This window comes from Atta cephalotes (assembly GCF_000143395.1).
Source record: "Atta cephalotes unplaced genomic scaffold scaffold00003, whole genome shotgun sequence".
Taxonomy (NCBI): domain Eukaryota; kingdom Metazoa; phylum Arthropoda; class Insecta; order Hymenoptera; family Formicidae; genus Atta; species Atta cephalotes.
In genome coordinates, this window is record NW_012130067.1 from 5,091,023 (window position 1) to 5,118,247 (window position 27,225).

Below are 27,225 nucleotides of genomic sequence, written 5' to 3' on the forward strand. Positions count from 1 at the left end.
TCGTCCGAGATACTTGACAACTGTAAGTTGGACCTCAAAAGTCCTATTGACTATTGGAAATTTTATCTCGCACAATGATAAAACGGAAAGACTCCGCTCGAAAGTAAAAAGAAGATCAGAATCTATGATTGCTTGCATATGATTATATCGCGATTGAATTTCAAATTATCCAGATAATTGCATTGTGAATTGATGTCATTAATTTCATAATTTAATATTTTTCTTATTTTGATAAATTATTTCTTGATTAGAGATAAACTATTTCTTGAATTTCTTGCGCTTTCCATATTTCTTAATTAATGAATTTTTTCATCAATAAATTTATCTATCCAATACAAACATTGTAATTTCCCGTATTTATTTATACACAACAAATTAATAGTGTGTAACGTATAAATTACAATAATTACGAGAAACACCTTGATTCGTAATAAATTCATGTTAATATATCCATAAATGCGCACGTACAACAAATAATATATATTTACTCTGTAATTTAATAAAACTACAAGCGAGTTACTTTGGTTCATATTTATGAGCCAAAAATGGAAATAAATATACAATCTCTGTATAATTCGTCGTAACACGTGGCATTTTATAAATCAATATTTCAGCATTCTAGAAAAGAGATAAAAGGACCGTGCGAATTGGCATTCTCGTCTTCAGACAGACAATTTCCTCCGTTAAACCGACATGAAAATGCTTTCAAACGTTGCATTTCGCGTTTCGCCATCGTGAAAGCTCTTCCATATTAATTCTACTCATACACAGATGAGGTAATTGCCTTGTTTATTCTACAAATGAACAGCTGCCTCAACCTCGGATAAGTTTGACTACCGAGTGAACCTTGGCAGGTCCACGAGTTAACTATACTAGTTACTTGCTTCCGCCTAAAATCTGCTTACGATTAACACAAGCCAACAGCATATTAGCTCCTGTCCTCTACTATATACCTTCCACCCCCTTTTACTGCGATCTTCAAAATGCGATCTAGCTTTATGTAATCGATCATCTATCGATATCTATCGCCATCAAATTACACCGAAAATTATCAATGAAAATTTCACGAACAAAAAAGGTTACGATTTAAAAAAATCTATAGATGTGAAAAGATATACGATAAAACTGGAACACTGTAGATGTAATTATTGCTCGTTATTTCCACTCTTATCGATCGAACGAAATAATCCAAAATTCCAAAGGATACCATCAACAATAGTTTTTCAGAAAAATTTATTACGATACAATGCCATGAATATCAACAATTATCACCGGAAGGTCATTGGTCAACAAGTGCTATCGACCGAATAAAGCGGTCTCTTCCATTCTATCGCGATAGCAATAATTGGAATCGCACCAACCTACCCCAATCTTCACAACCTACCCCAGCAACAACACAGCCAGCTGGTCTTTATCGTAGGGTGGAATAGATAATAGGAGCTATTACGTCGTCATTAATGTACCTTCTGATCCTTCGCAGAACTGATCCTCGCTGTACATGCGGACAGGGCTGCGATTCCGGCGGACAGTCGCAGCTGACGGTGGCCGCGGCGGCAGCGGCGGCGGCGGCGGCAGCAGAAGCACCAGCCGGCCGAGTACGACGAACCCTGATTAGCACTGGATGCACCGGGCACGGCTGCACTTGACAGCCACAGACGATGGTCTGGGGTCCGCCGCCGGAACTACTGCGGGATTTACGGCCGCCACCGCCGCGCTTCGCGCGTTGGTCCACGTGCAACTGGCACGGCTGCACGGGGCAGCCGCAACGAGCCGCGGCACCACGACGCCCGGCACCCTGTACGCGTCTCCACACCCGCTCCATTCAAAGACCGGCGTGCGACTGACAATCAGCCGCCCCACACCATCGTCAATCCGGCGGATCGCGCGGGCGCGCGACTGCTTCGATCCTTTCCGCGCGACCTCGGTCATCCTCGGCTCTCCGGGGGATGATACCCTCTTCTGGTCGACCGTTGCGTTGTGTTGCGCACTGGTCCACGTTACCTCCCTCGCGCTTTCGTACTGTGTGGCTGACGTTTCTTCCCTCCAAATGCGCGTGGGCGCACGGACAAATCCGGGCGTTTACCCTGAGTGAAGGGTCACCGATGACTTCTTAGTGAAATCTCGCTCGATAATGTCTTACTTTGATATAAGCGTGAATTTGCCTCCGAGTTTTAGAATCGGAAAAATCTTAGTAATGCAACATGATATAAGAAAATATATAAATATGCACGTTCATTTTTAATGACATCTGATTCCAGACTGAAACTTTATATACATATATTAGAGAATTTTTAAAGATGTCTAAAAATTTTTATTTACAAAAATTTACAATAGTTATACAAACATGATTGTATTATCTATATAAAAGTATACATTCCCAGAAAACATTAAAAATAATCTTTTATTAATAATTATTAAGCAAAGAAACGCTCCTCATTTTTCTATAAAATTAATTTTAATTCACGTTAAATTGATCGTGTTGTACTTAAAACCGAAGCAGCAAATATCTGCTGTAGAATTCGTGGTATATTTTTCAAATCCATGCATACAAACGCGCGACCAGAAGGCATTTTCTTTATCAATCTAAAAATAATATGAATATTTTAACTAGTATCGATAATATCGATAGTATAATCAATAATAAGATGATAAAATTTTATTTATTTGTTAAACTACCTGCTCGCTTGATCACCCAACGATCCAATAAAAATAGCGTAGGCATTTACATCTGGATTAGACGTTAATAATTTTGCAAATCGTTCAGGAGAAATCCCGTAACGATCTAGATTCGCATCCGAGAGTACAACTACGATAGACTCGTCAGAATCCTCTTTCGCCAGACTCGCAATTGCGTGCTGCGTCGCCTGTAATGTATTATCGCCGGACGTGCAAAATTGCGAGTGAGCGTGCATCGTCTGCAAAGACAAATAATGGCTCGTTAATTAAATCGCATGGCTTATCTTTCCATGAAAAAAAAACGGCAAAAACAAATCTACTCGCCTTAATCACCTCCAGTCTTCGTTTATTGTCCGTTGGCGGTTGCGTGAGATCGACAAAGATAATACGGTAATCGTCGCCGGAATGGCCAACAATGTCGTATTGAAATTTACCTTCGTAACCACTGAAAGCCTCCATTACCATGACACAGGCCTCCAACTCGCGATCCAATCGACCATCGTAGCCGTTGAATCTGTACATACTGCCAGATACATCCACGACGAGTTTCAGTCGCTTCGGCTTCAACTGGGGAGCGCCGATCTCCGGTTCCTTCTCCGTTCTACGCCGATAAATCGTTTTTTCACCTGTTAATCCTTCGATTAACTTCGTGTCGTCCAGCTCGCCCGACGTCTGATGCCTGCACCATTGCCGCTCGTTGCTCTTCGCCTGCAGCGTGCCTATAAATAGTACACGAGCGTGCGGCACATAATAAGAAATACTGATTTCCATAAAAGCCATATTCAGAGCTTAGGACGCTCACCTAATATGACCCTCAAGGCCTGCACTTGATTATGAACCGCGTCGCTGAACTGAGAGTATAGCTTGTGGTCGTATTCGCTCATTTTTATGTCCTTGAGTCGCTGCTTGAATGCTCGAAGACCCATCTCGCGAGCGGCTCTCTTTATATGTTCCGGCACTGCATTTTTCTCCTCGTCACTTAGTTGATGCACTGTGTGTCCAGCGTCCAAACGATATGGACCTCCTTTTCCGCCCAAACCCGCCGTATCTCTGCCTAGAATACGTAGAATTTCATGTATTCTGTTGTAATATTGATTGATGATTAAGCGCAAAAAATAATATTTTAAAGCAGTGATGTACAATCTGCGGCTCAGCTGTGAATTTTTTTTCAGTCCGTTGACTCATAGTCAAAATATAAAATAATATTTCATAGTCAAAATATAAAATAATATTTTATTACGAACAAAATAAATATCATACGGAAGATTTTATCTAATTCTAAAAATAGCTCTTTGAAAATGATTTAAAAAAAAGATCTCATCTAATTTTAAAAATAGCTCTTTAAAAAATAACTCTTTAATAAATGACTTAAAAAAAAAAGATTGCGCATCACTGCTTTCAAATAACAATATGTAATTTTCCTTTAAATTTTATCTTATTCATTATCTTATTTAATATACTCGTACCTCCAGTTCCCCCAGCCCAAGTATTGCCACCTACGTGTGGTTCATTATTCTTATCGACCTTTCCGTGTTTCGGCCCGCTGACATCCTGCCCCGAATACCTCTCTTTAGTGATCTGCATGTTTTCCTCATCGGCGCCTATCATTTTACGCCACGCACCTAACGACTTTTCTATATCCGTAATGGATGTCTCCCATAAACGAACGCAACCACCGGCGTCTATTATGACGAGACCTTCGTTCGACGTAAGTGACGCATAAAGCGGAAGATCCTTCGCATACAGCCATTGCGTCAACGGCGAGACATTAACCGGTCTGCGTAAAAGAGATTTAATAATTTTTCTGAATTGTTCTATTGGAAACGATAAATGCGCAATAAGTAAAGGTATACAAGGTGTTCGTGAACTAGTGATACAACTAGTGATACAACAAGTATAATATAGGTGATTATATGTGAAAAAATAAATCGAGAACGTAATATATTTTCATAGGTTTATATTTTTGAGAAAATCAATTTTTAATATTAAAAAAAAGATCTTATAGTAGATTACTGTCCATGTTTGTGTTTATTACATTAAGTAATCAAACCTACACATTAAGATATTCATACATGATTATTATTTTATAAATTGTTAAAATGTTGCTTATTCTGTCAAATACACAATCTCTTCAAAGTAGATTTCTATTAATGTTTTCTAACATGTTCTTGAATTTATTAATTAAATCTGTATTCTCGGCATATTTAAGTCATATTGAGAAAAATATTCTGATCGTACCAACAAAGAAAATAAAAAAAAACTCTGATCGTATGAATCAGAATTCTGGTTATCACACAATTAAATTTCTGGTTACCATGATTAGAATGTTTGATAGATTTAATTATAAGTATTTAATTTGTACCTTTTTGATTGAATCTACCAGAATTCCAATTAATGCAAGATTTTTTCTTAAAAATAAAGCCTCATATGAAAAAAAAATTATTCTACGTTTTCGAACTATTTTTTCATATAGAATCACCCCCTTCTCAATTAAACTACCAGTTCACGAATATCCCATATATACAGCATTTTAGAATAGTGTTATTTTTTCAAAGATAAAAATGTAAATAAAGTGCTACAACTCTCATCTTTTATGATATGATCCTTGTATTTGTCGCAGATTTACTTACTCTGGAATAGGTATGTATCGCAGTTTATGGTTTACCGTGTCGACTATCTCTAAATAACCAGAAATTCCCATATGTTTTGTATCCTTTGGATAAACCTCATCGGGTACTTGACTGGGTGAGATCGTTCTAATTATTTGTCCATTCTGCGTAATGATGGGCGTTATGAAGCTGCGCGTTCTTCCTCTCCTTGGCCAGAAATGCAGCTCGTTAGAACTATCTAAATCGGGAAATCCCGTCACTATACCGGCGTACGTATTATCGGTCACCAGGAGTCTATTTGGACAGTCTATTTTCTGCTGAAGAGCTTTGCTCAGCTCCGTTTTACTCAGACTGCTGTTACCACAATTCAAGACACTGCCGGTCTTTAAATCAACGCTGTTAGATTCATCCAACTCGCGTAACACATTCGGGCACAGGTCGGAATCCGAGGATTTCGTAAGAATGTATTTATTCTTCGACGCGTCCTGGATTAACCATTTTCTATTGGACGCGAGTAAGACTGATTCGATGTTGCATGGCAAACTCATCGAGTAAGCACACATGTTTTGTAAATCGACAACTTCGATTTTGTCGTGGTCTTGTGTATATAAGACAATCAAATTATGCGATGGGAGTAGATCTGCCTTCATCTTCCATTGAAGATTTTTGCTCCTGAAGACGTTCGATATTTTATCGGCGACATCCAGAAAGGTTGAAAACTGCAGTTCTCGAACCGAACCTTCGTTTATATTTATCACAAGTATAGAATTGCTCTAAAACCGATCAAATGCGATAAACGTTGCCATTGAACAAACGCGATTTGCATCCCTACTGAAAAGAATCATACAGTGATGAAATCATATAATTAAAACATGTAAGTCACGTATTGAATTGTTCTAAATCAATACGTGATTTTTTAAAATTACGTAATTTGAAAAGTCATATAATAATATGTTCTTTTTTCTTTTATTCTTATTATTCAATTCTTTAAAATTCGATGATTATAAAATCACATGATGGATGAAATTATTTCTAATATCATGTAATATTATTTCTAATATCATTTTTCAAATTACATCATTTAAAAAAAATCGTGTACTGATTTGGAACAATCCGTTACATGTTTTAATTATATGATTTCATTACATGACATGATTTTTTGCAATAGGGATTACTAATTTGTTACTTACAGTTTCTTCGTGAACTAAAACGTCTCCGAGATTGTCGACCGCGATGTTATAAAACGGCATATTGCCCCTGGGGCTAATTAAACCTTGCAAAGACGTTTCACGAATCTGCTCAGATTCCGGCGTCATACTAAATATACTCAAAGGATTCGACGTGAGAGCATATATCCTGTCATCCGTGCCATCCCCTTTACTTCCATTCGCGACCGTTAAAGCAGTCACTACACTGTTTTCGTTAATGGGTATTGTCCAGTAACTTTGGAGTTCCGTAAACCAAGCCGATCTGGTTTCGATTCGATCTAAAGTTCGATCGTGTTGCGCCGGAAATGTTGGCGGTTTCAACTTAACGTACCTTTCCTGAACAGATATATTTTGGAACGTGTTTAGAACACGCCAACTACCACAGATCTTCATCTCAGGCAAAGGAATTCTGCAAATGGAAAAAGGGGAAGAACATTGTACGCGAAAGTGTGTGCGAAAGTTATTATCCCATATATCTTTATTCTCTTCGCATTTTCATTTATTATTATGTATAACAATCCATTGTTATACATGTATAACAATCCATTCATAACGAATCCATTGTATATCGCAAAATTAATAAAATACATTACAAAATTGTATAAATTCGTTATATTTTTCTAATGCTTATGTCTATTTGATTCATAAATATCTTGCAAAATTGTTTTAAAGTACGTATATAAAGATTATCTTACTCCTTAGCTAAGGCAATATTAGTTGGACTCGTTCCAACAAGAATTCCATGCTTATGAAGCACGGTTACCAAGGTGTCGAATATTTCCTGGCTATATCGATCAAAATCAAAGACATTGCGCACTACAGTACCCAACGGTTCGTTTGGAAATTTCTACAATTAAAAAAATGTATTATCAATTACACTGTTATCAATCTATCCCAGTCAAAACCAATTAAAAGTAATATAATAGCAAAATGTTATAATTTCGTACTCATATAACTGTTATGTAACACCATGTATTATATTATATTGTTGAGAGCGAATTATGACATCCGCGATATTACTTTTAATTGGTGTTGATCGGGATCTCTCGTTCTAAAAAGTCCTATTAGCTCACCTCTAAATGTTTAACTATATTAACAACTTCCCGAGTCGAGTAAGGATACGAGACTAAACCTTGATCAGCCATACTTCTCAGCTCGCCGAAAGCTTTCACTAATTTGTGTATCGTCCGATCGTCTATGTGCGGACCGTATTGCTTCAGGAGCTGAATCTCGCTTCGTATACTCGGATTGTCGACGGAATGTGTGCTGAATAGATCTCCCAGAGCGCCGAAAAAGTCATTGCCCAAAAACGGGAAGCCCGGTCTATTCGCTAACACGATCATCCTAAAGTCAGGATGCATGGATATGCTGTTTGCATTGGGGGCGTTGCCACTGACACGAGGAACAATTCGTCTACCATCCGACAGAATCATTTCGCCCGATTCCACTAGGGTCTGAAAATGACAGGATCATCTCGCGATTCACAACCGACAAAATGTTCACGTCGTAATAGCAAAGCTATGCTATCGTCGAGTACGTACTTTCAATATACATGTCACGTGTGTGGGTGCTTTGTCTGCCTCATCGACGACAAGGACGTGGCCTAATTTAACGGCCTGCACGAGTGACGAGTCCTCGTAAACGACTTTGCCGTCCCTGACCATTGGCTGCAGGGTCAAAGTCTGCACGGTCGTGTCGCGATGCAGCTGAATGTATTCACGCGGCCTGTTCAGCAGTTGCAGTAATCGATCCACGACCTTATTCTTACCGACGCCCTGATTGCCGACCAGTAGGAGATTCTGTCCCAGACTAAAGTCTTGCAGCAGCCGCTCTAAGAGCGCAACATGTTCCGGCACATCGTAGAACAGGATGTCAGGTACTTTACTGTGCGCCGCAGTGAAATACCGATCCCCAACGGTATTACCGATCTTCACGGAGTTTTTCGTGACCGAATACTCGATCATCGAATCTGCCGTGATTTCTGGCGAAACAATGCCAAGGCGACGACAGGAGTTCTCGAGAGCCTCTTTCGCGATCGTCGGCAAGAAGCGCGCCAGACACGCACGTTGCACTGCGTTGTAAACGTCGTCACACTGGAATCGATGCATTCGCTCCGCGATTCGTAGAAGCTGCCGGGTGCTGAGCGAACTGGCGAGAGACTGTAGGGTCGGATCATTGGATGAACGTAAAACATGCGCTAATTCTACGATACTGAGTAATGCTTGGCTGGGTTCTCCAAACTGCAACAGAATACTCGATGAGAATTTATCCACGATTGAAGACATGTCGACATTGTAAATTTCACTACGATCACCTTCGATCGAATAATATGAATCTCCTCGCGCTTGTCAAGCGGTCTCATCTCATGAAAGAGAAACAAACTGAGTAGTTCAGAATTCAACCATTGGCCGGATGAGCTATTGACAATCGGTGGTTCGGCCAAAGCTATCAATCTGAAGGCGGGATGAATTCGCAGAACATCACGGTCGCGCATTTCCTCGTCGGATCTGTTATATTCTTTCTTTATTTCATCGTAACGATCGGCTCGTATGAGCCGTTTACCGTCGTGCAATTGCAGCTCTCGATCGTGGACTAATCTAAGAGCAAAACGCGGGCGTTATGTTATCATTGCCTTGAAGTCTGTTCTCAGAGTCTGCGACTCTGTTAAATGCCGCGATTACCTGTGCAGTATAGCTAAGGTACTGGAATGAATCCTATTGATGCCATCCAGCACGGCCAGTTTGCCATGAAGAGCCGCGTCGACCAGCGGCGAATTTCTCCACACCGTATCGCCATTAAGCGACGTAGTTCGTTGTTGTATCAAGTCCCTAGAAGTCATATCCTAAGAAAATATTTAAATCGTTTCAATTCTCGAAGGAACTGTCATGATTGTCGTCATAGACGCGAATGATTTCTTTTTAAGTTGAAATCTGGAGTTGTCGTTTCTTGCTTCTCTCACAAAAAAGAACACCAATTGCAAACTAACGTCACCTTCGCGAAAAATACCTAAGACTTGCCTGATAAAGCACTATTGGCTCCACTTGATAACCTAATAAATCGGCGAGTCGTTGGACGGTGGTGGATTTACCGCAACCTTTTGGTCCGATCAAGCAGAAATCAGACGTCAAATGGGATTCCAGCATATTCGCCAGCAAGTTATTCTGATAATTAGTCTCTATATAATGATCACTGTTCGCGCTAGATAATTGATTCGTGCCGCAGGGAACCTATTCACAGAATAGATTCAAATACTTAGCAGCGACTGGTTGCGTTCAGTAGAAAAAACAGCTTTACAACTATTGCGAGATTCTTGAATAGAATTGATTCATACATTTAAATCCAGTGAAAAGTTAAAAACCAATCATACTAAAGAATTTTACAATAATGGGAAAGCTGCTTTTCCTGCTAAACGTAGCTAATTAATATAGGAATGATGTAAATAAATAATTATTTATAGCTTACGTGAAAACTTGTTTTTACGTTATCGCGTTTTATGCTGGTCTCTAAGAAATCATCAATCTTCTTGGCAATGTCTACTTTATTAGTAACAGTATGCTTCACTTTAGAATCATTCAATACGCTAAATGTTTCAAGAATATCCTCGACAGCATTCTGACCCTCCTTACCCAAAAATAGTTTGTACGGATAAAATCTATAGAAAATGTCGTACACCGACAAGTCTGGGTTGTTATCCTAAGCACAAATATGCGAAATTAGTGTAAAAATGATGACAAAGCGCCGCAGTATCGATGCAAGAGCTAGAAATTTACCATAATACAAGCAGCCGACGACAAATTGTCCAAAGGAAAATCTGGCAGGCCTATGGTGACAGCTTCTGGGGTAACCAATGCATGAGCACATGATAATAATTGCGACAATTTCCCAGCGTCGACGTTTGGCGCTAAGTTTCTCAAGCCCTCGAATTGTTCCTTAAAAATCAAATCTTGATGTACTTTGACATCCCCAATAAATATGCTAAAATTTAAATAAATTATCTAACATATTCTCTAAATTCTTTGGAATCTCACTCTAAAGAGTGAAGATTGAGCCAGTTTTGAAAAAGACTTAATTTCAATCTTTAAGAGTGAAATTTTATTCTTTACAATGAGATTCACTCTAAAACTTTTAGAGTGAGTACTATGTAGCTTTTTATTTTCTACAGAACGAAGTATGACACTATCAAACGAATATGATGCTTCTATATCAAAAACCCAGTCAGAAGAAACGATTGAGTTTTCGATTATGAAGTAAATGTAAAGAATTTATTCTTAATTAATAGAATTACGTTCGCGAGAACCTGATAACAGCCTGATAACATTTCGCGCTCGAGCACTGCAGTAGTCACTCAGCCGATGAAACTTTCCCAACTAGGAAAGTTTACGAAGCTGCTATGTACGGGGCGTAATATATTTAACGTTATTTAACGTCTATCTGCGGTGCGTTGAACTACTCGAATTCGGTACAGAGTTATCTACCCATTACTTCTCCGCCTTCGTCGACATAGTTGGCATTCAAGAGAGAGGGAGAGAGATAGGGAGACAGAGAGGAACTCGGCAGAAACGTGCACGTGAGGAATGTTATATATCGCGATTCGGTACGAAACGGTCCTCCTTCCGAGAGAGTGATTAACACCGAGAGCTTTCCAACATTGCGCCCACGAGCACCGAGTGAATAACTACCACTCGGCACGGAAGCGAGATATCCGCCCACCCTCAGAATTTCCATCGAAAACTTTCAATCGGCCGGGTTATAATCTCGAGCCCTCGATCGGCCGTAATTGCGGCGTTGGCGGAAATGTGGTTTTCGTGACTCGTCCTCGACACCCACCGTGAAAATAGAAGAAATGGAGAATCAATTTCGCCGAAGCGTCCTGTAATTCCATCGAAACCACGTTCGATTATTACGCATTCATCGACAGTCTCGTACAAATGCACATTGCGCCGATTTCGAGGCGGATAAATATATAATAACCGACGGCCGCGGTATCGTCGCGATTAAATTACGAACTTAACGTGCTCGGAAAAGTTCGCAGTCTTCTTTCAGAGATGTGTCACCGGACTATCAGGACATTAACTGGTTATTTCGCAAACACGCGATTCTCCATTTCCAGCAATTTTCATAGTTCAATGCACTCGCGTCGGAGATCAACTATTGTATTTTTATCGGATAAAAGACTATTATGATTTCGACAACGATATCTTTGCAACTTTAGACTTAACTTTAGACTAACATTATAGAAATATAATAACTTTGGTGTATATTTAAGAAATTTCTAATTGCCATAAATTGCTATGTAAGATCAAGTATTCATGCATCTACCATTCGTCTAAACAATAACCGTGAATAAAGGTCGGACTTAAATTATGGCAACATTTTTCTGAAGGACATCCATCAGCTGTAAAGTCAAACTTTCATTTTAATGCGCCGACTTTCACGATGATTGATTATTAAACGATGATGCCGTGTATGTAGAAAATAGATGTCCGCGCATCCCTATTTCTCTACCAAGTTTTATTACTCCGAAAATAAGCGCCGAATATATTATAAAGCTGTCTTGTGCGATTCCCAAACACGCCGCTCTATTATTTTCGTTCGCTATTGTAGGCGACTGCCAGGAGTTTTGCGAAGATGGCATATAAGTCAACGAAGTCACAAGCAATATATAATCCATATGAAATGCAAGGCCTAACTCCGAATAACATTACGTAACGTATATAATTATATAAATTATAAGATTTAATAAATATATAAATATACATATAATAAAAGTACAATGTAATTCTTCGTGTTTCTGTTTATAGCAAAAATACAAGAAAAAGAAAAAAAGGAAAAAAAATTCTAAAAGAACTCTCTAAAAAATGTCTAAAAGAAATAAAGTATAAATATGAGAATTATTGAAAATGCAGGCGAAATTGGAGTGCTAATTCACTTGTATAAAAATGATCTTTAATGGTTTACTGAACTATTTTGAATAAAGACCATTTTTACACAAGTCAATTAGCATTACCACTTTCATTAATTCTCATTTTTACACTTTATTTCTTTTTGACAACAAAAAGGTAAATCCTTTTTATAAATGAAATTCCTTTTTATAACATTCGTAACTTTATATTTGTGACGTTTCTTTTTACCTTTAAATTTTTAGATTTTAAGAATTTTTAAAAGTTTTTTAAAATAAGCTATAATTTATGAAAAAAAAAATCGTATCATAATTTTAATCATTATTTAAATTATTCATTATTAAAATATATTTGTAAATTATCTGTAAATTCCCTGACATATGTGTCTCTGAGTTCATTTCTGCGCGTGACAACAATTTCTACGGACAAGTAATATATAGTATACTACGCTTCGTGACAGATAATATTCCTTTCATGAGAAATGGTTTAAATACTCCAAGCCGTATAATTATTTTGAAGTTTTAAATGATCTTTTATATGAGTTTATTATTAACTGAGTTCTATTCAGTTTCCGACCGACGTAAAATAAGGCGATGTCTCCGTCGACTTCAATTCTCTCTCAACAGATAATAACGAGTTTGCGACACGGCTCCGGATTAATTTTCAACAAAAACGCTATCTATCGTTGAATATTGAGTCGCATCGCAAAATATAGTAAAACAGAAAGAGAATAATCTTGTATAAATTTTGTCATTTGTTATGCAAATAATTGGATTATTGCAAAAGTCTTGGCTTTTTGGAGAGATACTTCATTTGCAACATGTCTACATATTTTAAAGAAATTTTGGTAATTATATAATATTCGATAAAGCAAAATTTCAGCTTTAAGAATCTGTTTTTTTTTTTTTAATTGCGATACCGCAATGATTTTTAACAGAGTCATGAGCAATTAAAATCTGTATGTTCCTTTAATTTAAATAACTCAGTAACAAAAAATCTTAGGAACATTAAAAATAAAGATTTTGTAGAGAAAACTTTCAGCTTTTACATTAAAAGTCGAAAATTTTCGCAAATTTTTGTAGGCACATGACAAATTCAGGAAAGTAAGAAGAAAATTTCCCATTTTGTTCACCTTATATAGTTTTTTCTATGTAAAAATGATCAAACTCATAGAAATTCATATAATAATTTTTTGAAAGAGGTTTCAAGCTTAAAATCATTTTCTTAATTTAAATTTTGTTTATTTTGACGAAGTCAAAGCTGCTTTGCAACTGTTTGAATCCAAGAAGTGTCTCAAAGAAGTGTCCTTGTCTCAAAGAAGTGTCAAGATTTTCTAACTGAAAATTTTCTTGTCATAATAAGCCTGATTCGAAAGTTTTAATTATCAAACATTCTGCATTTAAAAATTGTAGATATATTATTTAATAAAACTTATTTATAAAAAAAATTTATAATTTTGCATATATAATTAATTTAATAAATACTTTACCTTTCTGCAAGCCATCAAAAACACGCATTACAATGAAACTACTATCATTTCAAAATCTCATAAAATACATGAAGTCTTTGAAAATAATAATTGCACAATCATAAAAAATGACCATATAAACTGTTTATTAAGTAATATCATTGACCATAAATGTTCGCTTCTTTTCCCTTTCACGTTGACAAATACAAACTCACAACGCGCTATCGAGGTAGTGAACGGTAAAAAAGAATGTCAAACGCAGGTGAAACGATAACAGACGAAAATGGGAACGGGCGTTCTATCATTCAAGCGCAGGCAAGGGATTCCAGCGAGGACGCCCGTTTCTCGACGGAACTGAAGTTCGGCATGACAATGTGCAGCTGTAAACGGCCGGACGGAGACCACGTGGCCGACCGATCGTCCCGTGATTCATCTTCATTGCTCAAATTGTCCTCCTCCATGATACGAGTTCGTTCTTTCAAATTAATGCTCTCTTCCTTCCGAATTCCGTCCTCTTCCATTTTATCTTTCATCCTGGATAACCGTTTCCGCGCAAACTTTGTCTCGCACTCCAACTTAAAATTCTTCTGCAGTTTATAATTCTGCACAACTATGCGCTCTTTCTCTGTGATTACCGAACCCTCGCGCGTCTGTGAGAGATGCCTCCTCCTCCTGGCGACACTCCATCGCCGATGTTCTCGGATTCTCGGATTCTCTTCCGTCTCAAGCTCGTAATCTTGCGCTCTTCCGGAAAGATCCAGCCACTGTAACACCCTCTCGGATAACGGATTGCAATGCGCGTCGGATGATCTATCAGCTTGCTTATATTCCGTCATAACAGAGAATACGTCTCGCTGCAAGTGCAACGATTGTCCAACATTGCTATTGCAATCAAAACTCTCGCTCTCGCAAAACTTCGTTTCTTCATTTTCTAACTTTTCATAATTCTCGCGATCCTCATTCAACTTGTCGACGCCGTTTACGTAAATCTCTAGGAGACTCCCATTTTTTTCATTGCATATCCTCGTACAGGGTGGAGCGGATTGTCTACGCACGATCCTCGGTGGGATTTTATTGTCTGGGAAATTCTTCTCCACTACCACGTGCAGATTCATGAAGCAGTTGTTCAAGCGATCCAGCCTGGTCTCAACCTGTTGATGTTTCGTGGGAAAACTCTTCTCCATGGACACTCGCTGATGTCGACGTAGCCGTGAATTAACGACGGGATCATCGGGTGTCAGTACAGCGTGACGCATACCGTCCACCCAGACAGTTCGGACAAATAAAGGCCTCTCCGATGATGCCCATATAGCCGGCATAACGCGATACGGTGTGCGCAAAGGTATTAATAATTATCTCGAGCGGTAAATAACGTTTCAAGGTCCGATAAAAAAACTTGACGTTCAATTTTATTTCAGGATTCAATAATTTTATACCCTAACACCGCGCAACAAATAACTAACATTAGATTTAAAATTTAATATCTGTAATTTGTCAGTGATAAAAAAAACGACAGATTAATGCTCGACAGTTGACATCTCTCAATATCCTTTACTAATAAATAAACAAGGATACGCATAAATATTATTCCGCAGATGGCATTGTCACGGCACCGTCTCGCGCAAAATTTCAAACGAAGAGGGAGGACGTAATTATGTTCGTGTCGTCGCGATTGACATTACCGCGCTATCGAACTGCGCCAGGGCTTGGAGAATCGACGGCTTCGCGTTTCCTCCTTTAATACGTAAGCTGCCGTTTGAATCCCCAACGTATCGACTCGCGGGCGTGCACGGGAGGACAGGTAGAGTTTCGAAATTCGACTGCTTGAGACACGCGATTCAAGCCCCGCACGGTGCCTGTGACCATAGCGCAGCCACGAGCCCGCGTTTATATGCGAATGAGAGGATTACCGGAAGGAAGGGATGGGATGGTACCTACGGAGGGGGTTGTCGTGCAACCTCCGCACCCCATGCCTAATGGTACGCCACTCCCGGCCCCATAAATCAGACGGAAAGTTTCGCGAGTTATACCGGTCTCCTTCGAGACGCGCGAGCGGATAGTTTTACATACGACATTCCCTCAAAATCCCCGCTAAATTATCAAATTGTTGCTTCCTCGTACTTTTTGTAACAATTACATCTGATAGTCGAACAACTGAGAGTGTAATTGAGACATAAATCAGACTTATGTCCCTTAATTGTCAGAAGGGGGTAATTTTAATAATGAGTCAGGCAATCGTATGTATGAATAGGTACGATTGCGAATTTCCGCGACGAAGTTTTGATGAAGCCACATCGCTATACAATCAGAAACTTGTTTAATAACTTTTCTGAACATTATTTCGATTCGATATAGCGCGCGATTCGATATATTCTGAAAAGGTAAGACTGATATAACATTTTAACGCAGAACGATACACAAAATCTATTTATTCAATTAATTGATCTCTGCCGATGTTATTAATTTTTTAAAGTTGTATGTACTTACCTCGAACGTCGGAGGCGGAATGTGACGAGCCTGGAACCTAGATCTGAGAGGGGGATCTAAAGGATGACCAGGATATCGCGGTGATGGTAAACCCAGTGCTATTACTATGAAATCTTCACTGACTCGCACGAGACGCCATTTGTCCAACTCCGCCTGAGTATGCATCTACAAATAACCCCGCATATTATTTACAAATAAGAGGTTGGCTTTAAATTCTTCTTTTTAAATCAATTTCTTGAACAATTCATTTTTCTTTCTTTTTTCTTCACGTTGGAAAGAAAAAGAGAAAAAATGAATCGTGCAAGAAGTTCAGCTAAAAAGAACAAACTAATAATTTCATGAAGAAATCACTCAGAGATAGCACAAACGTCCAAAATTAGAACGTAACATATTTTATAAAAAAACTTCTAAAAGACTTCTTAAAGACATCTTTGCGAGAATCATCTAAAAGACATCTTGTATAAGATATTCATAGTTCGTTCTTATATTTAAGACCATATTATAAGTACAGTCTTAAATTAATCATTAAAATATTCATAATAATAATTTTTATTTCAAGACCTAAATAACGTCTTAGAACAGAAAGTTAACTCTGTGATTGATTTATGACATCTTATGACGGTCTTCGAAGAACAACTATGAATATTGACTTTAGATATCTTGTGCCCCAATTTTAGATTTTGTGTTGTCTAGGCACGGAACTCTACGTAAATCACAGAGAGATTCGTACCTTCAGTAATTTATCGTAACGGGATGCCGGAATAAGAAATCTACCGTCTTCTAAATGCATCTCGCGATTCTCTAATAAATTGTTTAACACAGGCAACACGTTCCGCTCTGCTTTTTCAACACCTTCGATTAAGAGAACTCGCCCGTTGGTCGCAGCCCTTACTGCGCTCTGATCATGATAGTACGCGGTACCGCTTTTGATTTCTCTCCTCTGTTTCAAATCCGCTTCTGTCGTGTCGCGGGTAAGTGCTATGAATTCTAGTTCTCGTCCCGTTAATTCTAGGAAGGCAAGCGCGAGCTCGCGCCTCTTTATACCCGGTCCGCCCATCAGAAACATATCCTGTCGCAAAACATCTTTCTGGAGCATCCATTTCAAATGCCTCAGCGACTCCTGAGAGTAGGTACTTAATACTGTTAAAAAAAATAAAATAGCAGAAAATTAAATTAAAAATAAAAATAAAAAATAAAATAGCAGAAAATTAAATTGAATCCTTAACTATTACATGGTAAATATTAACAGTAACATTATATCGATATTATAATTTCAATAATTTCAATAATTTTTTACTAAAAAAATAGGATTGTTTTTTCTGTAACTAAACTAATATACATTTTTGGAATTTATAATAAAATAAATATATCTTAGTTAATGCAAACTAAAAATAAACTAAAATAACACAACATCAATTTTATAATTTTGTAACAATGTAATTGTTACACTATGTGTTATAGTTGTATTGTTGAGTGAAAAATTATAATATTGATGTAACGCTACTTTCAATCTGTATCAATTGGGATATTTGATATTTGGCAATGCGAGAAAGAAAATACTAGTGCAGTCTAATGCAAAGTATCGATTGTATAACTTTTTCTCTAGAATGTAAACGTGAAAGTGAAAATTTTAATGCATACACATACTTCTTAAATTTTTTAGAGTGAAATTTCACTCTACAGAGTGAAAATTAAGCCAATCTTGAAAAAGAACAATTCAATTTCAATCCTTAAAAGTGAGATTTTACTCTTCAGAGTGAGATTTTTACCCTTAATTTTAGAAAATATACATACATACAAAAAATTGACTCAGTTTTCACTCTTTAGAGTGAGATTTCATTCTAAAAAATAGAGATTTCACTCCAAGAAATTTAGAGAGTATGTGTATATATTAAAATTTTCACTTTTCACATTTCTGTCCTAGGAAAAAGTTATATGATTGATACCCAGAAATAAAAAAGCAGATTTAATGTTACAACATGTGTTACATTACATTCATATTATTGAATGGGACATTATAACCCAAGCAGAATAATAAATCACGATAACAGCAAAATGATATTAAAATGAAAATCGAAAATGATTGAAAAATGACTTTTAATGATCATTTTGATATCATTTTAATATTATGACTTGTTGTTCTGCTTGAGAATAATCATGTAATCATTGTTAATTGCTATTTATCAGATAACTACAATCTTATAAAGTTTAAGCAACAAAATGCAATACTAACAGTATTTTCTTGGAACGTATTCTGGATTGTTTGCTGGCTTCACTTCTTTCGATACGTCAGCGATAGTCACAACTATATTTTCTAAAAAAGATAACATTAAATAATTAATCTGTGACATGAAAAGAAGAATAATAGTAAGAAATCGTCAGGTGAAGTTAGATGCCAAAAACTCACCTGATTTACAGCGTACGAAAGACGATAGGTTAGGCCAGAATTTACTAGATCGCTCCAAAATTCGATCTGCTGTTGACAAACGGTAAGAATTCCGGAGAACAGATAACATCTCAAAGCGGCGTCTCAGATCCTTTTAAAATCATGCTATCGACAACTCGCGGCGATTATCAAACGCAATTTAAACGGAACAAATAACAAGCGTCTTACAAGATGCCGCAAAGTGTTCTGAGATAATCACGCACTCAAAATTAGTTAAATCTCGTAAGTATTATTATTTTCTGCACTTTAAGTGGAAAAGAGGAGCTTTGTATTGTATTTATTCGGTCACACGTTATCGGGCGATTTAAAGCATAAATTTAAATTTGTGATTTAAAGACATAACCAAGATCGTCGAGCAATCACGTGGTCGAGATTACATGAATGACAATGCAATCTGGAGCAACACGTGCGTCACACGCATGTGCGCAACGCTTTAATGTATTTTTATTTGTGTATAGCGCACACTTTGTACACTTTTTTGTTACTACGATTAAAATAAATAATGACGTAATTATAAAGCAAGTATACAGAAAAAATCGTAAATACGCGAAAAATACAGAATGTTTCATTTTATTTACGAAATTAGATATTGACGACTCTCGTAGATCATCAAAATTTCAAAACAACTTGATTCGCAGCTTTTTTTTCAAATAATCTCACTGGAAATGTACATTATAATAGTAAATACATAGAATTTTTGTTTTATTTCATGATGCAATGAGTTTATACGTGTCGTACATGTGTACACTGTACAGGATGATTTTTAATATGCATGTTGATACTTCAGGACATGAGTCTAAAATACATTGAATGAAAAATGTGTACTAAATTTTAAAATGTACTAAATAATTATTTGAATAATACTATATATAAAGTTTATTTACAGAATATATAGTATAATATATAGGAATAAATATTTGTTCAAAAAAATACTTCTAATTAAATGAAATTAATGTGTATATTTATATATTAAATATCGACACTATAATATTTAAATAAATATTTGGTACAAATATATTTTTCTCTCATAGCGTTTTTCACTGGCAGAATTAGTGCGCACTCAGTGCATATTAAAGCTGTTGTACATTAACCTAATTTAACTGTAAAAATGAGAGATCTCAATTAATAAAATACGCAATATATATTTTATCAAATACTATAATAAAATATATTAAGGATTTCATGGTTTAATTCGTTTCTATATTTTTATGAAACATACATCTTTATGTCGATTTGTGTATCGGGCTTTAAAGTGCATTGAGTGCGCACCAGCTCTGCCAGTGAAAAACGCTATTAGTATAGAAAAGAAAATTATAAGAAAAATTTTTTCGTTTCTCAAATTATATGACTTGTGTTTATGTGATATTCTTTTTTATTTTAGACTTTAGATATATCCTGAGACATAAATATATAATTATTATCTATAATTAATAATCGCCGTATATTAGATGTTACATGGAATGGAGTAGGAATTAAAATTCGCGTCGAATCAATCATAATGAAGATCCGCGAATAAAATGAGAATTACATTAACATATTATTTTTTTTCCTAATTTTTATTATATGTTTTGTTATCACATTAACCAGTATTACAATTCACTTAAAAAGTGACGCTAGATGCTATAGTTTTATGGTTGATGTTTACTTAGCCATATATATAATCACTAAAAATTGTAACGTTAATAAAATCACAAAATCAAAATAAAATAAAACATTTACTGATAAATTTGTAGACCATACGCTCCTTTATATATCAAGATATATATTAAAAGGTCAAATTTTAATCGATATTGATTAAATATGAAGCAAGCATTCAGTAGCTGCTAATAGTAAGTGTACACAAATTTGGTTGCACATATCACACATGTACAAAAAAGAATATCGCTAATTCTATTCTTTAAACAATAATCAAAACTTCTATATAAAACTTTGCAAGAAAATACTATCCTATAACGCATAATAACAATTTCATATTCTCTCTCTCTTAATTGCTTACTTAATTTATCCCAGCTATTGAGAGAGCATTTAAAATATGACATACATTATACATAGTACAAAAGTTAAGTTAGAGTTTAGTGCCTATGCGATATATCACATATTTTTATGAGATACATAGGTTTAAGGCCTATTTACATTATTTCCAAAAGAGAAGAATCAGATTAAAGCATACACATTTCTGATTGCTGCGAAATTACGTATAGTCATTGTATAATAATAATTTTACATCCGCAAATTTACGCTAATAGAACGAACCCGTTGCGGAAAGATATATATATCGACATTAGTACGTATTAGTATATATACAATACATACATAGTTGTATATATATATATATATATATATATATATATATATCTTTCTTTTATCATTATTCTTCATTATTTTCATATTAAAGAAAAAGATATCCCATCTTAAAGATAAAAGTTAACATATTATAGTAAAACTTACATATTGTTACTTTAACAAAGGCTCTGCAAAGAGGATCACAAGTGTATGAGTATTACTCAAAAACTTATTATATCATAACAGTCTTTGTCAATACTGCAAATTAGAATGTATAATATTTATATGAAAAACTTATACATGCAATAAATATCCATAAATACCACGCTATATATCTTTTATAAATACTCGCTATTAACAAAAGTGATTTAGCTACAGCATTATAGATACAGTGATTGGTCATTGCAACTAATGACCAAAAAAACGCAGATTATACATTGCACACAACGAACTACATTTCCTCTTCTTGCTTTAGAAATATCTCTAAAAATGTATAGATGATGTTAATACTTGTATGAATAAACATTACGTACAGAAGTAGTACAAACCAAATATTATGGACTTACTTCCGAATAATCATCTCTTCTAACATTTGCAGGGTAATAATCGACAATTAACGGACGCGGACGTTGGCCGATGCCAGCGGGCTGCTGGAGGCCACACGCTTGTTCCTCATTCGTGATTACAGTTACCAAAGTGTTAATAACTTTTTCATCCAATGCCGACATTGCCTTATTTGGTGCTTTCATACGTCTGAGGAACAAGGCGTTCCACTTCTGTCGCAAATGTAAAAACAGTTGAGCTGCTTCAGGATCAAGTTTAAACACCACCCAATCATCAAGTTTAAAAATGGTTCCTTCATGAAATTCATCAACCTCTGAATCCGATTCGCTTTCCGGTACAGCTGCAAACACAATAGCAATATTTTTGTGCACACACAAATATGTTTTACGTTATGAAAAGAAAATATGCCGCATGAAGTTGCTCACCTTCAGCTTCGTAGATTACATCCATTGGTAATCTAGCTGGTCCACTAAATAATGCTACAGTTAATGGATTTACGGCTGTAACGATTTTCACATGACAGAAACGTCCTGTACGACTCATTTCCTCATAAAGCAGCCAGTCGCACGGTAAGGATTGCACATTGGTGCAATGCGTTTGCGCGGACGTCATCCTCGAAGACTTTGGATAATCTCTTAACGTTGACGAGGGATGAAAGAATACTTTGACCTCTTTCCTGTAACAGAGTGTCAACAACAATGTTGTACAGTATCAACACATCCAAGCTTCTTGAATATAATAATTCTTAAATATAATAATTGTACATACTGTGTCCGTAGCTGCATGTGCTCCCGATCAACTCGAATTAAGTTGGGATACAAGCCCGCGGTCAGAGCCGCTTTCACGACAGCCCAATTTTCCGAATTTGAATTTAGGTCTCGAATATCCCCGGGACTTCTGGCTCTGACAAAGCCAGACGCGCGCAACTGACCGAGAAGTTGAGTACGCATTCCAACTACCATCTCCATTACGGGAGCGGAGATGAAATTTTTCTCGCAAAAAGCACGTTCCTTGCCGGTTGCTCTGGCGTTCTGCCAGCCTTGGAACGCTCGAAGGACTACCATATGATCCGAATACGTTGCGGTGGCAAATTTTTTTCGTGCCGCGGTCAAAGCTCTCTTTTGCGACGGTTGTGATGGTAATATAAAAGGATCTCTGCAATAATTTGTTTTATACATAAAACAATTGTAAATAATAATTTATATAAGTATTATAATTATTATTTAAATATATACCCACTTGTATGCTAAACTACAAACAATCGTTAAAATGGGATCCAAACATTTGAGGACAACAGCATATAACAGCATCTTCCCGAGTCTTGGTTCAATTGGCAAATCTAATAAATGACTGCCTAATTCAGTTAAATCTTCCCACGGATCTAATGCATCAATTGTCTTTAGTAATTGTACTGCATTCCTGGTCACTACGTTAGATGGCGGCTCCAAAGCTTTATCCAGAAATTCAGCTATAGGTGTATTTCCCGATGTTAAATGTTTCGTGTATAAACAGAGTTCTTGCAGCGGTAATCGTAGAATTTCAGGTGTTTGATAAGCCTGCATATTACTGTATCGGATCGAAGAGAACAAACGATAGCAGATTCCTCTCCTGCATCTACCTGCTCGACCTTTCCGTTGCTTTGCACAAGCTTGAGATATCCAGTTTGAAGTCAATGTACAAACACTTGATATGGCATCGAAAGACTTTTCTTTAACTTTTCCAGAATCAATGACGTACACGACATCGTCAATCGTAATGCTAGTCTCTGATATATTCGTGGAAAGGATAATCTTTCGCGTGCCCTGAGGACTAGGTTTAAACACCTTCTTCTGATCGCAAGTCTGCATATTTGAGTGAAGAACAAATAAATTGTAGCGTAAACCTTGATTCATCTTCTTGTCTTCCGAATTTATCTTTTCTTTCATTGTAACTATGTCGTCGTATCCCGGTAAAAATATCAAAATAGAGCCGGTAGGCATTTTTAAATGGATGTAAAAGACCAATTCTAACAATAGCTCATAATCGATATTATCATCATTGAATGTATGATGATATATATCAAGTAATAATTTATCTTCTTCAGAGAGTGACGTCTCCGTGACCTGCGCTAGTTCGTTATTTGGTACCGCACAATCATAAGTTTTCATATAAGCTTCGATTAATTCAGCGCATTCGGTATGATTCCTACTCTTTGCCCAGTCTAACGCGGTCCAATCATTAGCAGACCTCAAATTGAGATTCGCACCTAGATTTAAAAGTTGCTCAGTCGTGTTTATGCAACCTCTAGCTGCGGCAGCCATCAACGGTGTTATAAAAGTCTCTGAATGCTGATAATCTACAGAAACGTTTTCAGATAATATAAAATGTAAAAGCTGCGCAAAATTATCCTCTCTACCATTTACCCATGCATCGAAAATACTTTTGTCCATTTCTTCTATCAGCCAGGGTTCTAGCTTAATTTTCTCCGGTATAGGATCGCTCTGCTGGGCTAAAATTGGAGCAGGCAATAAACTCTTCTCGCTTTTGGTACTTTTATTTGAATGCTGAGGTTTGTATTGTTTCCAAGATTCCAAAGTCTTCTGTTTATCTTTCCACTTTAAAAACTCCTTTTTCTTTACAAGCATTTCCTTCGTCATGTAACCAGTCATTTTCAAAATATCTTCCAAAAAGTATACATCCACGTCGTATGATCGACCAGGAACGTTAATAACTACGCACTTATTGAAATACTTGGCAAAGATAGAAGTATCCATCGTGGCACTCATAAGTATCAGCTTCAAGGAACGATATTTAACTAATGCATCCTTCAAAGCTATCAAAAGGAAGTCACAGAATCTGTCACGTTCGTGAACCTCGTCAACAATGATGTGCGTGAGCGTAGTTAAGGCGGAATCGCCGCCCATTAAAGTCCTAAGCAATACTCCATTCGTGCAGTATGTTAGAAGAGTTTTAGGAGCAACTCTACTTTCCAATCTTATTTGATATCCAAAAGTCTGGCCGATTTTTTCGTCTCTTTCAAACGCTACTCTCTCGGCCACGGATACTGCCGACAAGCGCCTGGGCTGTGTGCAAATAATTCTACAAGGTTGATGCTTCTGTTGATAGTGTTCCAAGATATATTGTGGCACCTGTGTGGTTTTACCACATCCGGTTTCACCTGCTATTATGATCACTTGATGATTGTTTAATGCACTAAGAATTTCTTCCCTCGCATTAAAAATTGGCAGAGATTTGCGGAACTGCAGCACATCAAAATTAGTTTTTAATTGAGGAACTTGTGGTATGCTGTTGTTTAACCTTCCCATAGCCTTAGTATTTGTATTTACTGCGAAAAGTGAAAGTATCTCTCAAAATCTTGATCAGATTTATTATATTAGTATGGATTAATAATTGTGTGAAATACGTTCTATAATTTTTAAATACAAATAATGAGATAGAAAAAAAATGATTAATAATGAGAGATTGACCTATGATCTAAATTTTGCGTACCATCATTATTAAGAGGACGTTCTCTTTCAATTGGAGGAAGCAAGTCTTGGCATTCTTTGTGATTTAATGGAAAAGTCTGCATTAAATTATATATACCCTGCTTCGAATGTTTTTGCAATTTTATCACAGCATCAGCTTGAACTATTGTTGAACCTTCTCTCTTGTATACTGTCAAGAAGCGATTTGTACCTTTCCTGTAAAGTAGGATTAGTGTGAGTTTATCGTAGAGAAGAAACGTAGCATGTTTATTATATTATTCATCATATACCCTCGACTTTTTGACTTCAAGCCCAGCTCTCTAGCCAATTCATGGATGTACGCCCGCTCCTCTGCTGTATACGACGATGGGAATTCCAGCTCCTTCTGATCCGGGCTGCTCAACAATTTTTTTATAGTCAAGTTCACTGCGATTCGAGTATCTTCCCCGATGGGGCGATGCCTTTGCTGTTTCCTTCGCAGCATAGTGGATACTTAAATCACCTATCACCAGCAAGTCAACACTGACAACAATCCGAATCAATTCTAGTTGTTAACGTCAATTCACACATATGTGATATCTTTATTGTGTTAAGAGGTCTATCTTCTATTTTTGTACTAGACTCTTTTACTTTTGCCAAATGTCAAAAATATACCCATCTCACTTGAATTAACCAAAAATATATACAGTCCAGCCAAAAAAAGACCTTACAATGCTTGCGAAAATCTTAAAAAGTCTATAAGGTTAAACTATGCCTTTTGTGATTTAATGAAAATACAAGTCAACTGCAAAAGGCACAAAAAAAAGAAAGAACTGCCCATAAATAATTCATAAAGTACGAATACAGGTGTGCATTGTCTCGGTCAATTTACAATATCTACAAAAAACATAAGTCTCTCTCGAGAGCTCTACGCTCCGAGATTCGAAAAAATTGGACAATCGCCGGGCGCATCGCCAGCCGTTTACCATTCCTCCCCCCCATCACTCCTCCCCAAAAAATAAACAAAGAACAACAGGAACGAACTCGCCTGCCTACGTGATGCTTACCGATTTGGAGCAACAAACGTTGAAGGTCATGAAACTTGCTCCGACTACAGTGACCAGCTCGTCCCAGCGAAGCGTTGCGCGGAATCACGCTCACTTTATGGCTGCGTGAGCCGCGTTCACCTCGTCTGGGAATGCATTTATCGGTGATGTATTTGGGGGAGGTAACACCAAACATGAAAAACGTATCGCGCTATTCGTGCTACCGCACGAATGTACACGAGATGTGATCGGCTGACCGGGTAGCGGAGGGGATATTTAAGTCGGCCGTCAGCACCACCTGTAGTTCACAACGGCAACGCTTGCTCCGGATGCTTCGCGGATAACAAATCGACGTTTTGCGGAACCCAAACGATAGTTAAAAGACCACAAACTCCAATTCCATATGTATCAATGCGAGAGAAAGAAGGAGAGATGCAAAGAAAATCGCCTCTGTTGATTTTTAGTTTTCTCAACGTTGAGATTCTCGGAACGTGACGTTCCGCGAATCGACCGGCCTTACGCTGGTCTTATACCCTCGGTCCGTTTCGCGCGCAACAGCGACGCCGGCGTCGCTGGCGTCGGGACGCCGACACAGTACGCAACGCGAGTACGCCGTTTGACAGCTCGATCGCGGTGCGCGGTACGTACGTACGTAGATACGTGCTCTGACTCTCCCCCGCACGGTGATCGTATTCTACGCGCCGCAACTCTCTTCGTGTGTCACGGAGTGGAGTAGACTCGCGCGAGACCGGGAGAGACGACAGAGACCTACGGGAGAGACCGTCGCCGTACTCCCGCCGGGTCGTTGCCCCGCATCGGTGACGACTATGTCGGCGAGAGGCCGCGACGCGATTCTTGGGCTCGCCGGCACTCGCGCTGGTACTTGATCGCGAATCGCGACGCGTCGGGATCAGTTTGGATCAATTGTGATGTGCCTAAACGCGGACGCGGCTACGCGATCGACGTGCGTGGAAATGACATTCGTGCGTCCCTCGTGGAGTTCCTACGGTTGAGAGCACCTGCGAAAGCGTCAGATAGAGAGAGAGAGAGAGAGAGAGAGAGAGAGAGAGAGAGAGAGAGAGAGAGAGAGAG

The 27,225-nt window shown here is 37.5% G+C and overlaps 3 protein-coding genes across 3 annotated transcripts in view; 1 reads left to right on the forward strand and 2 right to left on the reverse strand.

The window, feature by feature from the left end:
* Positions 1-2,465: 2,465 nt before the first annotated feature.
* LOC105625761 (von Willebrand factor A domain-containing protein 8) lies at positions 2,466-18,864 on the reverse strand. The gene is made up of 19 exons (XM_012207080.1): positions 18,756-18,864; positions 18,582-18,662; positions 17,079-17,488; positions 16,349-16,513; positions 10,264-10,422; positions 9,956-10,186; positions 9,511-9,720; positions 9,175-9,335; positions 8,808-9,090; positions 8,035-8,733; positions 7,567-7,947; positions 7,189-7,340; positions 6,476-6,902; positions 5,307-6,058; positions 4,143-4,453; positions 3,479-3,730; positions 3,001-3,395; positions 2,677-2,915; positions 2,466-2,583 (listed from the first exon to the last, which is right to left on the reverse strand). The coding sequence occupies exons 1-19, from the start codon at positions 18,862-18,864 to the stop codon at positions 2,466-2,468; spliced, it is 5,535 nt and encodes a 1,844-aa protein (XP_012062470.1).
* A 2,684-nt stretch (positions 18,865-21,548) lies between these two features.
* LOC105625762 (probable ATP-dependent RNA helicase YTHDC2) lies at positions 21,549-25,592 on the reverse strand. The gene is made up of 7 exons (XM_012207081.1): positions 25,399-25,592; positions 25,131-25,324; positions 22,881-24,966; positions 22,410-22,796; positions 22,067-22,317; positions 21,644-21,981; positions 21,549-21,560 (listed from the first exon to the last, which is right to left on the reverse strand). The coding sequence occupies exons 1-7, from the start codon at positions 25,590-25,592 to the stop codon at positions 21,549-21,551; spliced, it is 3,462 nt and encodes a 1,153-aa protein (XP_012062471.1).
* A 554-nt stretch (positions 25,593-26,146) lies between these two features.
* Positions 26,147-27,225, forward strand: part of LOC105625763 (transmembrane and TPR repeat-containing protein CG4050) — a 6,092-nt gene continuing 5,013 nt past the window's right edge. The window contains exon 1 of the mRNA XM_012207082.1: positions 26,147-26,203. Within this exon, the coding sequence (XP_012062472.1) occupies positions 26,147-26,203 (57 nt within the window). The remainder of the gene's footprint in view (positions 26,204-27,225) is intronic.